This window comes from Pygoscelis adeliae, unplaced genomic scaffold, assembly GCF_000699105.1.
Source record: "Pygoscelis adeliae isolate BGI_AS28 unplaced genomic scaffold, ASM69910v1 Scaffold314, whole genome shotgun sequence".
Taxonomy (NCBI): Eukaryota; Metazoa; Chordata; class Aves; order Sphenisciformes; family Spheniscidae; genus Pygoscelis; species Pygoscelis adeliae.
This window is the reverse complement of record NW_008824668.1, coordinates 825898-843017: the sequence shown is the minus strand read 5'-3', so window position 1 is coordinate 843017 and position 17120 is coordinate 825898. Positions and strand designations below refer to the sequence as shown.

Below are 17120 nucleotides of genomic sequence, written 5' to 3'. Positions count from 1 at the left end.
AGCTGACTTGCTGGGAAAGCGAGCGCTGCGTGGTGTCGAAGGGCACGTTGCTTGGAGAGAGACCTACTTACCTGACAGGTTTTATCTCTGAGAGAGAACTTGTTTCCAGGTGAATCCCTTGGAAAATGGTGTTGATCTGATGCTGCCCAACCTTATCGTCAGTAGGTGTAAGAACAAAGGTAGCTTTCTCTTTGTTTTAAACAAAAGCGACACACCCTGAAACTACCCTTCCCAAGACCCGTGGAGACCAGTGGCTGATGCAAAAATTTGTGGTAAATATCAAGCCGGTCCTCGGAAGCGCTTTTGATATTCTTGAAACTTGAGTTAATTCAAGCACGTTTTAACAGCGCCAAATCAAGATGTGAAAGATGCCAGCCGTATCCACGCAGTGAGATCGTATCCTGAACAGCAGTTGTCCTGGAAAAGAGCCTTTGTAAAGGAGCAGAAGGGTGCGTGGTTTTGTTTGTCACTGTTGAGGCTAGAACTGGAAGATGACACACAGTTTTGATGTTTTTATTGGGCAGGACACGCACACCAAAAACCCTGCAGTGAAGGTGTTTGATAGTCACTCACGCTCGGGGTCAGTACGTTTATTTCATCCAAAACAAATAAAAATAATTAAGCTGATAATTCCTGAGTATATAGCTTTGGTAGGAGGAGGACACGGGTACTCTTTAAACAGCTTTTACAGCTAGTTCAGGAAGACTTCTGAAGAATTGATAATTGGAAGCTAAAGCTATAAATGAGAAATAAAGCACGCTTTTAAAAATGAGGATTTTTATGATGAGAATGGGCTCTATAGCTCTCAAGAAAGTTTAGAGGCAGCTGTGGAAGATACATTTTAATTATTCCGAGCTGCTGCACTAAAATATCTTTTGCAAGAGTCACGGGGCGGGATGGTGTGGACAGGAGTAATCTTTGGCGGTGGAGACTCGCTGTTCTCCACTGGGTTTGTATCACAGCTGGCACACAAACAAGCCACCTCAGAAGTGATATATGTTTGTGGGGCTTGGAACCATCTGCTTGTGGTGTGGTGACCGCCTGAAGTGATTAGGTCTGCTCTTGGTGGGGAGGCAGCTGTGAAACTGAATGGCCTGTCATGGGTGGGAAACCGGAACAGATTACAGTTCCTTATGGCTTTATGTTTTACAGGTCTTGGAAAGTGGTAAGACCTCTGTTTTGAAGAATTGTTTCTTCTGGTAGTTGATAATTTATAGCAAATGCACTAACACGCATCATTTTGATTGCCGCTCTTAATTAAATCTGCCTGGAAAATACGAAAACTGAAAATGTGAGAACTAAAAATCTGACTTACCTCCTTTTTTTCAGTCGAGACAGACACGGGAAGGGGCAAAGAGATGGCCAAATCTCAAGTAGCTACTAATGAAAGGGCTGGATTTTCCCCCCCCCCCATCAGTCTGTTTACCAGTTGTCTTTATTCTCCCAATGAATACACGTGCAGGTCAGGCTAAACGATTGCACGGTACGCAGGTGCATCAGTGCGGCTGGTGAGAAGGCGTTGTAGAGATAGGGAAAGGCCAGCTATAAAATGTTGACGCTTAATGCCTGAAGGTAGAAGCTGCAGAAATTTGCATATTTTAGAAAACATTTAGAAGCTGTCAAAGCCTTGGTCTCTCTTCCATTTTATCTGTGTAGCTATGTTGGGTAGTTATACTTATGTGGGCAGAAATCTTGTTGTAGATGAGGTTCTGCTGGTAGGTATTAGTCATGTTACAGCGACAAAAGAACCTCTTTGCTGATAGAGCCATGCCACCCAGTGGAAATGCAGCAGAGCCTGTTGCATCTAGAAAGCGTTTTTCTGTGTTTGAAAGATGATCTTGGAGACAGGAACTAAATCTGGCACATCAAGCATTTGAAAAATGTCATACAACTCAAAAAAAAAAAAAAATTGAAAGCAGTTGATGCTTAGTTTTGGATAGCTTTAGTAAAAGAAAGAAAAAGTGTTTTGGACCGCTCTTTCTAATGGGGGTCTCTGGGGACCGGTGATGGCTAAAAGCCAGGAAAGACCAGAGCATGGGAAAAGAATGCTACTACATCCATCGGTTTCGGTTGGGCTGGATGTGGTCAGAGGGGGTTTAGAGCTTAAAAAACACGGTGGAGCTGTTTTATTGTGGAAGCTGATGGATTTAGTATGCCACATGTAGCACCACGCTTCCAAAAAAGGGCTTTTCACAGACCTCTCTGAAAATCACCACTTGGTCTTGAACGCTGTTGGTAGAATTAGCATGCCATCGCTGTGTCAGAGTGCTTCTCAACCTTCTTCCAGCCTGCCGCGTGGAGTCTGGCAGGCTTGCTTGTCTCACCTACCTGCTGTTAACTTTCGGGAGCGGCTCGTGGGTGTCTGGGAGGCCTTGGACCCTGGTCTGAAGATTTTGCTGTGTATCGTTTCTGGGTAGGTGTGGTGGAAGTCCTCCATGCCCTCCCATCCCCCTTCAGGATAAAGGATGAGAGAGATTCTGCTCCTAGGTGCCTTTTTTGCAGACACGGGTCGTCTCTCTTTTTTTTTTGCGCTTCTGGCCATATGTGTTCTCAGAGGTGGCTGAGAAATGGTGCCCTGACCAGCCGACCTGCAGCTGGCAGGCTCTGTGCTTCTGGAAAGCGGGGGATGTTTCCAGGGGCGGCAGCCTTCAGAAAACAAAGGAAATCTTATCTTACAGCACAGTGGATGCGAGCAGGACTTCGGTTTGAATGCTGCCGGTTCTGTAGTCTTTCTGCTCCCTGCCAGATTACTTAAACTCCTGAACCCTCCTTCTTCCACTCGCTCGCTCTTTCCCCCCAACTCCAGGAAAGAGTAATTTGAAGTAGAGTTTAAATGTGGCGAAACGGACGTCTCTTGCATGAATCAGCTTTTCTCTGCTCGTATCAGTGCTTGTGCAAGTACTCTTCTAGGAAAGCTTCAAGAGAAAATGAGAGTCCATCTGTTAACTCTACCGACTCTAAAAATCTAGTCAAGGCACCATTCAGTAAATTTATCTAAAGTCTTGAGCCCACGCATGACCAGTGGGGACTTTAAAATGGAGTTGCTTGGAGGTCTTCTGTCTGACAGTGTCTCTGAGTCTAATTTGTGAGCGTGTGAATGCCTCGGGCAATACTTTCACAAATGTAATTGATATTTCTGTAAGGTTTTGATTGAAATTCTTTATACCGGCGTTGGACAACTTGAACGGAATATGGATTCTGGATTTAAGTACAAATTAGTTCATACATTGTCTGAATGTATCTAACGATAACTTCAGTTTCTTTTTTATTAAATGGAGGTGGCAGTACCCAGATTAAATGTATGTTTAAAAAACGTCCCTGAAGTAGGCCATCCTGTCTGCAAGAGGATCCTTGACATGCTTGGCATTGACTCAGTTATGCCAAATGGTGCCAACAAATGTTGCTCTCGTCTGCTTGCCAAAGTAAAAAAGCCACTAAATCTCATTATAAGCTATGCTTAATTACACTTTTTTTCATAAGTCATGTAGCAGAATTGTTGCCTTCACTTTCATGGCACAGAAATATTTTGAAATTATGTGCTGACAAATATTGGGGATATTTGTTGATATTTCGTAGTCAGGCCTGTTTCAACTGTATTCGTCCACTGCTTTGACTTGAATTTACTACTCTCTGTCACTTTTGTGACAGATCATGGGATTTTCTTCTGAGTTCTCCTTTAGGTTTGTTTCCTTTCTTCCTTTTCTCCCTTGCAGCATATGTTCTGACTTCTCCTGTAGGCTTTTTTCAATCTCTTGTAGATCTGTTTTTCAGTTGATCTTATCCCATCTCTCTCCATCTGCCTAAGGAAAGGATGAGTCTCTTGGCCTGTTTTGGCATTGCTTTTTGCTAACCTGTTGGGGTTTTTTTTTCTTATGAATACATTTACATGCGCACTTATGTGAAAAGTTATTTTTGTACTTGTCTCTATATTAATGATTGATTTCCTGTATTTCGTGGGTTATATTAAATAGCTTCTGTGTCTGTATAGGTGAACTGAAGTACAGTGCCACTAAAAAGCACCTATCAACTTCTGATTATTATTGAGCATGGTTCACTGCAAAAACTAACAAACTCTTTTAACATAAGGGGTATCTATTGAAGAGAAATTGAGCTTTTTCTGGTAGGTGTTTCTTGAACAGCTGAGCAGAATATAACAGGAGCAGAAACCACTTCCTGGTGTAGTTCAGTTGGTTTCTCAACTTTAAGCAAATGGTCATCGATCTGAACAGTGTACCTCATCTGATACAAAGATTCAGGTATTTGTACCTACTTGAAGGAACTACTGCTGTTATAAGCTCATGTTGGAGCTTTAACAAACCTTTGGATTCATGCAGTTAGGCACTGACTTCCACCAGGGTGCTAACTTTGTAGATAGGTATTTCTTAAAAGGTTTCTTTAAATTATTAGGTATTTCTTAAAAGGTTTCTTTAAATTATTAGGTATTTCTTAAAAGGTTTATTTAAATTATTAGGTGTAACTTGAGGAGTTCACTTTGTTTCCACAGGGGTCTGGGTTGCTCAGCGTGGTCATAAATAGCTTGGGAAATGAGATGAGCGGTGTCTTGTTGATATGAAGCCATTCAGGAAAGTACAGATTAGGTAATAAAATGGCAAATATAATTCAACATCGATAAATCTGATATAATTCAGAGTAGATAAATGTAGAGTGGTGCATATAATTTCATATATAAAATGATGGGCTGACCCTTAACACCAAGGAATGAAATATTGCCACAAGTGTCAGTTCCGTAGTGATCAAAAAGCAGATGAAACATTAAGAAGTGTTAGGAAGGAAATAGAGGACAAACCAGAACATAATTATGAAACTGTATAAATCAGTGGTTATCCCACATCTTGAATTCTGTGTGGTTCTTTCTTGTCACTCATCTCAAAAGATACAAAAGAACTGGAAAAGCCTCAAAGAGAGGCAGTGAGAATAATCAAAGGTAGGGAACAGCTGCTGCACAAGGGTCAATGAAATAAGGTAGAGCTCAGCCTGGAGAAGGAACAGCTAAAAGAAAATGGTAAAAATCTGTAGAATAATGAGCAGCATGGGCAGAGTGGATAAGAATAGATTTACTGATTTCCTCAGCTGCAAGAATGAAGGAGCAACAACTGAATCTGGTAAGATCCAGGTTTAGAACAAAAAGAAGGTGCCTTTTTGTATAACAAATAGCAGCCCTGTGGAGTTCCTCGCCAATGGGTGTTGTAGGGGCGAGGGGGGAAACTAGACATGTTTGTGGCAAAGAAATTCTTTGAGGGTTGTTATTCCATAGGCGTTGCCTACAACTTAGGAAGTACCTGAGCTTGGAATCATTGAAGTATTGGGGTGTCATCCCTGTTCTTGTTCTTCCCTACTGTCATTGCTGAAGATAAAATGGGATGCTGAGCTAAATGGCCCCTTGCTCTGATCCAGTACTGTCTTAAGATGAGGAAATTGTGTAGATAGTAATAAACTTATAACACAGTTTCAGAGAAGACTCTGGTTTATATATGCGCTGTTTGCATTACGTAATTTATAATCTAATGGAGCTTATAAACCTATTTGTCATAGGCTATGTGTACAAACCTCCGTCCCCGAGACCAGTCTCTGTGTTAAAAGTCAGGTCTTCATCATCAACAAGGAAGAATAAGGATTGTTGGTTTTTTTTTTTGCGGGGGTCAGCTTGGCAGTAGTAGTTGTACTCTTGACTTATAGTTTGCGTTTTTCCTCCTCTTATGTTCCTCTCTATCTCCTACTCTCCCCTAAAACCTTCTGGCTGCACTGGGGCATGTCCAGCTATTTCACCTGCTCTTGGTTATCCTCTCAAGAGTTCTTCACCTCTAGTCAGTATTTGTTGTCAGTTAGTCAAACTGAAGATAACTTCAGGTTTGTGACGTGACAGCTGCCCTTTTGTCTGGCTAATAAAGATTGACAAAGCCAGTCAGTTTTTGTTGTGGTGAAGCTCTGGAAAGCTCTAAGTGCAGTAGTTGCCCTCATGAAAAGATAGCACGTGACTCACTGGTCCCTATTTTCAATGTTTCTTGTAAGTGTTGAGAGGTTAGAAGTTAGGTATGTATTAATGACACCTTTGCCATACCTGCTTTCAGTTAAGGCTAGCCAGCTGGAGTCAGTGAACGTAAATAAGAGCATCCACTACCTCTAGTATGTTCTGAAATAATTGGAGGTAAAGCGTCAGCAAACTATAGGTTTTTTTATTTCTGACAGTAAGATCTGCATGGGGATTTAATCGTGTTTTGTTTTAGGTGCATTAACTTCGCCTGCAAGCAGCCTGCCATAACTTTTCTGAGTCCCAGTTTAGAAAAGACCTTGAATACTTTACAGGCATCACTGTCTGGGTAGGCTGCCTACTTGGTGTGAATATTTGAAATATTTTTTTAGTGTAATGTGACCCACTTACATTATCTGTCGGTCCTGTCTGAGATGAGACAGGTAGAGGCTGGAGACTTTCCTTTTCGTGAGAACTTGTATCGAGAGGAAAGTATTTGGGAAGCACATGTCTGTATGGGCCAGAGTCATTAAAACAAGGCCACTGCTAAGAAGTTCAACGCTTACTGTGGTTTGAATGAGACAAATGTAGAGTTTGTCTCGTGAACTCTTGCTTGAAATACTTCTATTATTTTCAACAAATTTCACTTTATCTTACCTTACTTTTCAGCAAAATGTCTGGAACTGATGATTTTTCGGTAAGTAACAGTTTTTATTTCCTGAAGATCAGCCAGTTGTGTTACTTCATTCTAAAAGTTGACATGCTTTTTCAAGAAGAAGGGGAGCTCACAGTGGAGAGGCGATTTCCTCTGTATTGCAGTTGTGGTGTTTTCCTTCTGGGTAGATGTAGCAATCTGTGGACTAAACATACGAAGCTGCTAGGTGCCTTGTGGGTTCTTTTCTGCTGTGATATTAACAAAGGAGTTGCGCTTTAATAGTGTCAGAATAGCTATAATGGAAATCTATGAAAACCTTTTCTTTCTGGATTTGCACTGAAATTGCTTATTGCTGTGTGGTAGGTCGCCTTTTATCTTTGGTTTTCAAACTGCAGCATGTCAGAATGCCTCTTCTACCTTAATGATAGAAGCTGCACAAAACCGAATGTAATCATCTGTGCACAGCAACAGAGAGCTCTCTTCCTCCCATTTTGGCAACTGAAACATATACGCGTAGTGGGTGAATGTCTGCAACTAGTAAGTCCAGTAGACATTTTACGTTCTCACTGATGCTTTATCTTTTAGTTGGCAGATGCTTTACCAGATCAGTCGCCTGCTAAAACCTCCAAAGTGAGCAGTACAAAACCCGGTCAACAGCCTGGTCAGCCACCGCAGGGTTGGCCAGCTTCGAATCCTTGGAACAACCCTAGCGCTCCCCCTACGGCGCCAACCGGACTGCCACCAAATACGTCCGCTTCCAGCGTGCCATTTGGACCTCCACCAACAGGAATGTATCCTTCAATGCCCCCTGGACCGCCTGCTCCATTTCCTCCTCCTCCTACTGGACCCTCTTGCCCTCCTCCTGGTGGTCCATATCCACCCCCAACTGTGCCAGGTCCTGTCCCACCAGGGCAATATCCTCCACCAAATATGCCCTTTCCAGAGCTTCCAAGACCTTACGGTGGTCCAACAGAGCCGGCTGCACCTCCTGCTCCTGTTGGGCCGTGGGGATCCATGCCCTCTGGAGCATGGGGACCAACAATGGGAGGGCAGTATCCTGCACCTAGCATGCCATATCCACCCCCAGGGCCATATTCCACTCCTACCCAGACTCCAGGGGCTGCGCCAACAGTACCATGGGGTACGGTCCCACCTGGAACATGGGGACCTTCACCGCCAGGTCCATTTCCTCCACCCACAGGATCATATCCAGCTCCAGGACTATATCCTACGCCCCCTAATCCTTTTCAAGTGCCATCTGGTCCTGCTGGTGCTCCATCAATGCCTGGTGGTCCCCATGTGAGTATTTAATTTTGGTCTTGAATTACTCTAAAATGTTATACTTTTAAGCGCGGAAGTTTAGTAGCATAGGACCCGTTAGCGCAGGTAAGGAATTTCGGCACATCTGTCTGTCTTCTGTAGTCGGTGGAATAGTAGCCAGCTTCTTAAACGCTTAACTAAATGTACTAGAACAGTGAACTTGTATCAAGTTGGAGTGTGTCTAAGCATCACGTTATAGTGGTCTTCCACCACTTGGAAAGCCTTCTCTAAAAGGCAAAAAAGGTGGGAAAGCCTTGTAATGATTTCTGAAAGAGGAAATATTCTAGTCTCTGTAATTTAGAGAGATTGCTTCTGGGGCACATAGGGAGGGAATAACAAATTGTGAGGATGAATCTGCTTTTAATTACGAATTTTTGTAACTGTGAATTAACTGCTTTGTGAAAAGCCTGTATTGACCATGAATTATTGTCTCTTGCAGCCTTACCGTTGAATACATTCTGGGCAACAAAATACTGTAGCTTTCCACCTTCATCCACTACTTGCAGAGATTTTTACAGTTTTTGTTTCAGTAATGTTTGGGGCTATGAAGAATACTTGCCTCATGTATGTGCATTTGAGGTATGAAGGAGCAGTTTGCGTAAATTTACCTTGCTCATATGCTAGCATAATTGTTTGGTTTAATAAAATGAATTATGAAGAGCAGAAATAAAACTAACATCTGTGGTTCTTACGTTGGCAAGTATTCCTTGGAAAAATGGGAGTTGTCAAGTAAGGATTATAAAGAATCAGGCCCGAGGACTTCAAAAAACGTTAATTCTTAAATTTCCATGAATGCTTTAAGTCTTGTTGCCAGACTCGTGCTGGTCACTGAATGGATGGATAGGCGTATTTTACCTCTTTTCAGGTTGTTCTAAAATGTCAATAAAAAGTGTTTCAAGGTTTTTGTCAAGAAATCTAATTTTTGACCATGCTACAGTAATTCAAACTAAAGAGACAGAGCATGTGAACTTGAAGGTTTTCTCAGCATTTTGTATATACTCAAAACAATTGCTCAGTCTGGGACTACGGAAGAGAAGATACGCATTCGAAATACTTGGTCTGACTTGTCAGCGCACTGTTCGTGTTCACAAACAGGCATTGATGTGCAAATTAAATAACCTGGATGTGCAGTTAACTTTGAATCAACAAATGTGAGTTTTATGCATGCAAATGAGGACATCATTTTGCCAGTTCTCATTCTGTGGTGGTTGGAAGTTTGGCTTGGTCTATGTAAAGAGAAACTTGATTCCCACTTAGGTAAGGTACTTCCCTATTTCTAACCTGGGTTCTAGTCATTTAAAATTTGACTTTGCTGCCGAGTCGTGTAAACTCGGCAGACTTTTTCAGAGTCCCTAGAAACTGAACTTGAGCTTAAAAGATCAAAAAAGCCCAACCTGACAATTCCCTTCCCGGCAGTTTTTGGCATGGCATTTAGTTCTATCAGCTACAAAGATCCCTCTCGCCACAGTTGAGAACGAGGAGGTCTCACTGGGGCTCCGCTGAGTATTGTAACGGGGAGAAGTCCTCTGTTCTCAGCTAGGTGTCTGCATACCTCACCGAGTAAGTGTAATTTGGGAGCGATTGGAATGTCTAGAAGCCTGTGCGCTGCTGTGTAGCTGTCTCCCTTCTGAAGGGGCACTGCAGTTCAGTTTTCGTATTCTTGCCATATCTGTGCAAAGAGCATGCAAGGGGTTTGCTGCAACGCTAGTTTAGCATTACCGAGACACACAGCCACGTGTCAGTGAGGAGTTCTGGCACTCGTAGTGGTACTTCGTAGCCTAGTCCTGACAGTTTTTCATCCCCAGCTGGGGATGTCCTAACTTAGCCTCTGTAGGTAGAATTAGGAACAAATTTTGCTTAACGTGGTAGCTCATTAGGGAGTCTTTGTATCATGGAACCGTGAAAGCGAGTTAATTCTCTTCCAGTACCTTATCGTGGCTTCCTGCGCGCATGTGATGGACTTAAAAACAAATGGGGTGACCTGGTGGTGATGATGCTTGTTAGTAGTCTTAGCCTTTATGGCGAAGTCCTTGCAATACTTTTGCAGAAGAAAGCGGTCAGCTTAGCTGTGGCTGTTTTAATCTCATCTGAAAGCTGCTGATACTTAAAAACAAATGGGGTGACCTGGTGGTGATGCTTGTTAGTAGTCTTAGCCTTTATGGCGAAGTCCTTGCAATACTTTTGCAGAAGAAAGCGGTCAGCTTAGCTGTGGCTGTTTTAATCTCATGTCCTGAAAGCTGATAGCAAAGGTATGTGTATTTTTTGTTTTAGGAAGACAGTACTGGAGCTGAACAAAAATGCTTAACGTTTCAGCTGAAAACCTAGCATCTGTAACCCTAGAAATAGGAACCAAAAGTGCAAGTCTTCACTAACCTTAAACAAGCCCCAGTTGACATTCCCCCTGTGTGTCCCCCCCCCACAACAGACTTGGCTTAGATCTTGGCAAGACTAATTAAAAATTAACGTAAGAGAACATCGACTACATTTGCTCAAGTGCTTTTTTGATACCTGCAGCCTTAGATTATAAATCCGTGTAAGGAGAAAGCATTTATTCCAAATGGGTGGACCGTGCAGTAGCAGCACTCCAGTTTGAAGTTGCACTGGCCATATGTCTTTGCAGGGAATGGGAAGAGGTAGGAAAGGATAAAGCAAACGTAGCAAGTAATGATTTTTGGAAAGGGGATTTGTAAAAGTAACTAGACTTCTAGGTTCTTCCTGAAATAGGCAGGATTTATTACTGGAACATTTAGGCTAAAATTCAGTATATATGGGATGTTTTTCAATGTATATTCGTATTTCTTGAGGTCATGAAAACTGTTTCATAACCCCTTTGTTTTTGTGAGCGAAGTTCTTTGCATAGCAGTGAAAAGGGTATACCTGTTAATCTATTGTGTAAAAACTCAAGTTGTCACTATATACCGTGTAGTAACTTTATCACATGTTATGTCAAGTGTGAGCAACTTCTGGCCTGAAGCTTTTGCAATGGAATTTGTACATTTCTATGCATCATCTGAGTTAAATTGCTGAGAAGTTCGTTTTGACTTGTGCTTTGAGATTGACATACTGCATTTGTTTACAATATGAAATATAAGCAATCACATCTTTAAAGTATAGATTATCACCTGCTGCTGTATTTTCTTTAGATGAAACAAATATTGCTGTATGATAGTGAGAAGCTATAAATACAGGATTTGATATTTTTTTGAAAATGCTGTCACTTTTGTATAAGATTAGACATTAAACGTATTTTCAAGACTGTCGTGTTTACTGTTTTTCAATTACTGCTTTTGACATGCTTGTGTAGACTTTTGCCTTGAATGAATAGTAAAAATAGGACGTCCTTGATTTGCAAAGACCCAATATAAAATCAGAATTGCTTGACTTCTGTGAGTGTTTTTCCTCTTCCTTTTGTGATTTTTGCAGCCTGTGCATAAGGCATCTGAAGTGTGGATGCGACCATTGCTATATTGTGGCACGTCAGCCTCGGGTGTTGCCTGTTCACAAACTGCCTTGTTAATTAAGAGAAAAAAGATCTGATCTTGCTTGTTCTAGGGGAGGAATGGGACTTATTCCTTACCTGGCAAGAGTGTGGTGTGGTGTTTTTTTTTTTTCCTGGCTGTGAACAAGTCCTGTGCTAGACTGACACACGTGGATGTGGTAAGTGACCCGCAAACCACTGTTTTTATATGCTTATCGGGAGTTTGATGGGATCGGGTGGATAACAGCAAAACTCCAGGGCTTGGCAGCAGCGTGAACTACAGAGTTTGGGCATCGCTCACCTCTACGTTTACATTCTTCATATATAGTGGCTTGCAGAACGGTTTCACACTGAGCTGGCCAATGCTGCTACCTTCACCCTTTCAGGAAGGTAGAAAATGGCAGCAGCGAGCGGTAAAGAGTGGAAACAAAAGTATTTATCCACTTTAAGGCTTAGAAAACAAGCTGCTCTTAGGCCACGTGCCCTGAACGTAATCCTTGGATCTGTTAATCGAACAGTACAATGCGTGGCCAGTGCTCCGTCTTGACAGTGTTCAGCTATGGGATTGTCTGCTCCTCTGGATTCCTCATATGAATTGTCTTTTGCATTGGTAGAGATGAGGACACGGGTCTGCAGCTCAAATATATTAACTGCTTACTGCCCTGCAGACCCAAAACCAACTTGGATCGGATTTGGGGGGAGGGGGCATCTGACAAGTGATCCCTACGCAATTCTTAGGGGAGTGTTTAGCTTTGCAAAACTATTCCAGGGGTCTGGCAACGCGGCGAGTATGTGCGTGGTTCGATCCACGACGTAGGAAGTGTTCGTTCTGGCCTACTGTTGTGAAGGCGGGCGCCTAAACTCCCTCCAGGCGAGGTCCGACCCGTTTCTGTGCAGGGGCATTGATTCACTGCCCGGCCTGTTTAAAACTGCCCCCACGCTGTCCAAAGGGTGGGATGTTGACACGAAGGTTGTCTTTAGCCTCTGTGTAGCCAGAGCCCTTAGGCATCTAAGGAAGGACAAAACTTTTCATAACGTATGTTTCTTAATAGTGGCTTTCCTATTTCTGACGTTAAGCACAAAATTCCAGTTGTTAGAATGCAATGCCGTACGCTTCAACAGCCGTTACTCACCAGGCACGTAATAAATCAGTAGTTAAGCGTCATCTGGCAAATCAAGAAATGCAAGCTTCAACTTCAATATAAGCTTCTCATCAGCTACTACGTGCTGCAAGATTAACTGTCCCCGCGTTACACAAGGTAGCGTGCTGACAGCTAGAGAAAGACCTCGACCGGCCTTGGATCCGGCCGTGCTCTGTGGGTGGCTGTGGGTATTTGTGACGTTGGGGGTCGCCAGCTCTGGGCTCCACCCGGGAGCCACCGATGCCTGGGTGGATGCGCTGCTGGTGCGCGGGCGGGGGCTGCAGCGCCAAGGGTCGTGGTCTGAAGAGGGGTGATGGCTAGACAGACGCGGCGTCTGCATCCTTCGCTTCGTCTTTGGATCCGGTTTTCCCAAATACATTTTTCAAGGTGGTTGTAGTGGGAGGATCAACTATAACTTTTCCTCTGCCCTCACAATTCAGCGGGATTTGAATTAACTTGCTCTAAAAACGTGCATGTGTGCACGCGCCCGGTAAGCTGGTAACAGCAAGGTAAATTTTTCTTTTTTTGGTCGCTCTTGCCTGCAGAATCTCTCGGGTGTGTGGGAAAGCCGAGGTTAAAAGCTGTGTGTGCACCAAGGCGGTACGCTGTTGAAAGCAGGTACTTTTGTTTCAGAGATCCGCTGATTGTCCACGCTGACCCGTTTCATGACAGTGAAGACAGCAGAACGGGGACTTTGTATCCTCCGTGCAGCAGATCATAAGTTATAGTTAAGTTACAAGTTACACCTAGATAAGGGGTAGCCAACGTAATATTACAAACGCTTCAGTTCTGTAGTATCGCTTTCCAAAGGGTACCCTCCCTGCTAAATGAGAGACTGAGAGATAAAATAGCCGTACCTGTGCTTCTGTCCTCTTTCCAATGTTCTCATGACGCTCAGCAGGGCCGGGCCGTGCCGAGAAGTGGGTTGGCACGCCTTTGGGTTTCATTTCGGCTCCTAGTTCTGTTGTCTGCACAAGATCTTGCCTGCTCTTTGCAGGTTCACGTTCTTGTGGTTAGGAGAGGGAATTCTTGTAGCGCTTAGCCCTTAAACTCTTGCATCAAGCTGTGCCACCAGTCACTGCGTTTGTCTGGCTTGGCAGTAATGATGGCTTAATCTACATCTCCCTGTCTCTTCGCCCCTCGTCCCTCTGCCGCCACCCCAGCTGTCTTTAAACCCGGTAGCTTCTCTGATACGACCCCGCGTGCATCCCACAAAGAGTTCTGCTGACATGGGGCAGAGCAAAAAGCTGGAGAGCGCGGTGTAAACGGGCCCGTGGCCTTGGTGAGGAGACGCTTGTGTCAGGCTGTTTGTCGGGGGGAGGATGCTCATCCAGAAGAGGAGCTGGAGCGCGTGTCCACCGTAAGCGTTTAATTTCATGCTCTCCAGAGAAACTCCTTCCTCTGAGCTAGAGAGGGATCCCAGGGAGGATGAGCTATTTAAATTATCAAAGGTTGGATCCTGGGGGGAGGTTGGGTAGAAGTCGGGTGCCCTGCTGTGCCTTACCCTGTTACTAGCTGTTTCTGAGTGACACTTAGGCTGGGGCTGGTGTCCTCGGCGTGAAATGGGGGGAATTATTTGTAGTTTGGGTTTAAAGAGGAAAACTTCCTGCTGGTGGTGGAGATCACGTCCTGAAGCGAACCCCAGCTTGTATTGCTGCAAAACTGGATGGTGGCATGAGTTTAAGGAAGAGAATCAGACCAGCAATAAGGAGAAACTTTTTCAGCGTGAGGACAGTCGAGCGTCGGAGCGGGTTGCCCAAAGAGGCTGTGCAGTTTCCATCCTTGGAGGTTTTGAAGGCCGGCCTGGATAAAGCCTTGAGCAGCCTGGGCCGAGCTCAGAGCTGGCCCTGCTCCGAGCAGAGATTAGAAACCTCCTGATGTCCCTTCCCACCGGAATCACCCCATGACTCTAAAGAAATTCGCTGCTCCGTGTCTGATTAAAAGCAAACGTGGAATTTATCCCTTCTTTAAACGAATTCAGGAGGTGACAAACGACCGCAGATTTCATTTGTGGCTTCTTGGGCTTACTCCGGCTAATTAATGCAGTGTTGTTCTGGGGTAGGTCTATGGCTTCTGATGGGAACCCAGTAACGTGCTAACATGGGGTGATCCGTCAGGATACTCCGTTTTACTAAGCTGTTAACAGATAATGAAAAGGACAACTGTATCATGGTGCCTCTTCACAAGAATGTGCTTAATCTGCATGATGTGAAAAGCTTTATATAGTGCTTTGTATGACAGAAATTGTTCAAAGGGGTTTTGAATCCTGTGCTTTCTAATTTGCCCGTATTCCCTTCGGTTACAGGGCAACACCCTCCAGCACAGAGAAGGTGGCAGAATATCCTATTTTAAGTTTTGCTTAGAAGTGGGAAGAATTAACGCTTTAATATCCTGGTGCTTGTTCTCACGGCGTGTTGGGTTGTGTAAAGCTGGAGTTGGTCGGCGCTCCTCAAGGAGACGGCGTCAGAGTTGATTATCTTGAAAGCTTTTTAACACAGGCACTTCGAAGTCTTAGCAGCTTCCACTTCACGCTTTCATGTTTGCATTTCAACCTTGATGCTGTCCCCGTTTTCCCGCTCGGAAAGGCGAGCGTGAGCAGCGCGCCGCGTAGCCTGGAATATGGGGATGGTCACATCAGTAGGTCTGAGCTGCCGCCACCGCCATCCTCCTCGTCTTGATCCTCTCCTGTTGGCCTGTACTGGCCGTCAGAGTAAGTGGCTGCTAAAAAGACAGCGTCTGTGGAGTGACACCGAGCCAAAACCGCTCGGAGTGGTTCAAAGAAAAATCGGATGCTGGAAAAATGAGCTCACGACTGTTGTGTGAAAGCAAAGCCCGATGTGGTCCCCTCTGGTTTTTTGCTCTCCGAGCTGGTAGCCGCACATCCACCGTCCTGCTGCCATCAGCAGAGGGCAGTGGTGCTGCTCTGAGCCCTCGGCATTGATTGTTTTTAGCATTGAACTTAAAAAAAAAAAAGGGGGGAAAGCCAGCAACGTTTCAGTGACTTACAGTGCCGTTCGGGAGGCGGCGTTAGAACTCGCCTCTTTGCACAGGCTCGCATTAAACTGCGTTTGGTTTGACTTGCGCAAGAAGATGACTAACATGCTGTACACGAGAGTGGGTTCTGAGCCCCGTGTAGGGTGAGGTTTCATAGGAGAATGAATTTCTGTCCTCTGCAAAAACCTAGTATCGAAAGCAGCGCAGCAAAGAAGGAAAGTCTGCTAACCTGCCCGGGACTCCTACGAAGCTCTTCCCTTTCCCATCTCTTCTGGTTTCCTGAGCTACGGTAAAAGCCACAAATTGCCATTGTAATAAAGTTCTTTTAAAGTAAATTTGTCAGAGCGGTTGGTATTGCAGCTGCCTTTCTGCTGGATCAGGCTGAACTGGCCTCTCCTCCTTTAGCCTTCACGTTTTCTTTCCAACCCCGTAAGTCACGCAGGGCTTTTACTCTCCTTATCGAGCATCTTTCCCGGGGCAAAGCTGTCTCTGGGCCAGCTGGAGGCAAGGAGCCCCCGGGGCCAGGTTGGCTGCGTGAGCCCTCCGCCTGCCTCCTGCGTCTCCTGGTGCTGCGCCCAAAGAGACAACAGGGTCCCGTCCCGTCCCGTCCCCCTGCCCGGGCTTTGGTGGGGGCAGGCTCAAACTGATTCAAGACCTTCCTGCAGCACAGCGCTACTCCTTTCGGCTTTTTAGGCTGGATTAGTTTGCTGTAAGGTTGAATGAGCTGGCTGCGTGTTCGGGCGAGAGCAGAGCAGGGCCAAGAAAAGCACTGGGACCTTGTCTTCTTGGTGGCAAGGAGCCGTGGGGGTCTTCCACCCCATCCCCAGGGGCGTTTGGGATCCCTGTAGGGATTTCCCATCCCGTTATTTAATAACGTCAGGACAAAAAGGCTCCCTAGAGGGCCCCGGGGCAGCGTGCTGCCCAGCGACGGCGGCGGAGGAGGAGGAGGAGGAGGAGGAGGTAGTCACTATTAAGTTCAAAGCCAGGGGGGGTTTGAGGACTTTTGTAAACCTCTATTGACGCAAATTGCTACCAGACTCATTTAACGCTCAGAAAGCAACTTAATGCTTAGATTGGCACGTCAGGCACAAAGTGCTTCTCACTTATTCATCTTTAATAACATAAAAGCTTCAAACTGTAGCATGGTTTTGCTCGTCTACTGCATTGGCGTTGGAAGCTGTGCGAAGCTTTCTGGGGGTGGACTTGCCCTTCTCCTGGCACTGTCAGAGCAGGCGAGAGCTGGAGGAGCTGCAATTTCGCACCGGTACTCTCTCTTCTAGGAGAAGGAAGCTGCAAAGGCAGGAGTTTTGCTTTGTGCTTTATAAAGAGAGAATAAAAGGATAAAAGGGAGCTGCTACAGGAAAAAGCGACCAAGCCCAGACTTGCTCGTACACGTGAAGGTACATGTGAGCAGCAGGGATGGTGCTGCGAGCACCGATGCTCTTTAGCTGCTGCTTTTGCTTTCTTTACCATCAAACTTGAGTTATTGAAGTTCTCAACCTTCCTCTGCGTTGAATTTTTCACTAGCGCTAGAGCAAGGCG

The 17120-nt window shown here is 44.8% G+C and overlaps 1 protein-coding gene across 1 annotated transcript; it reads left to right on the top strand.

Annotated features, from left to right (window-relative positions):
• Window positions 1–6625: 6625 nt before the first annotated feature.
• Window positions 6626–9531, top strand: MAPK1IP1L (mitogen-activated protein kinase 1 interacting protein 1-like). The gene is made up of 3 exons (XM_009322916.1): window positions 6626–6686; window positions 7230–7943; window positions 8404–9531. Exons 1-3 carry the CDS (start codon window positions 6663–6665, stop codon window positions 8413–8415), a joined length of 750 nt encoding a protein of 249 aa, XP_009321191.1. The 5' UTR covers window positions 6626–6662; the 3' UTR covers window positions 8416–9531.
• The last annotated feature ends 7589 nt before the right edge of the window (window positions 9532–17120 follow it).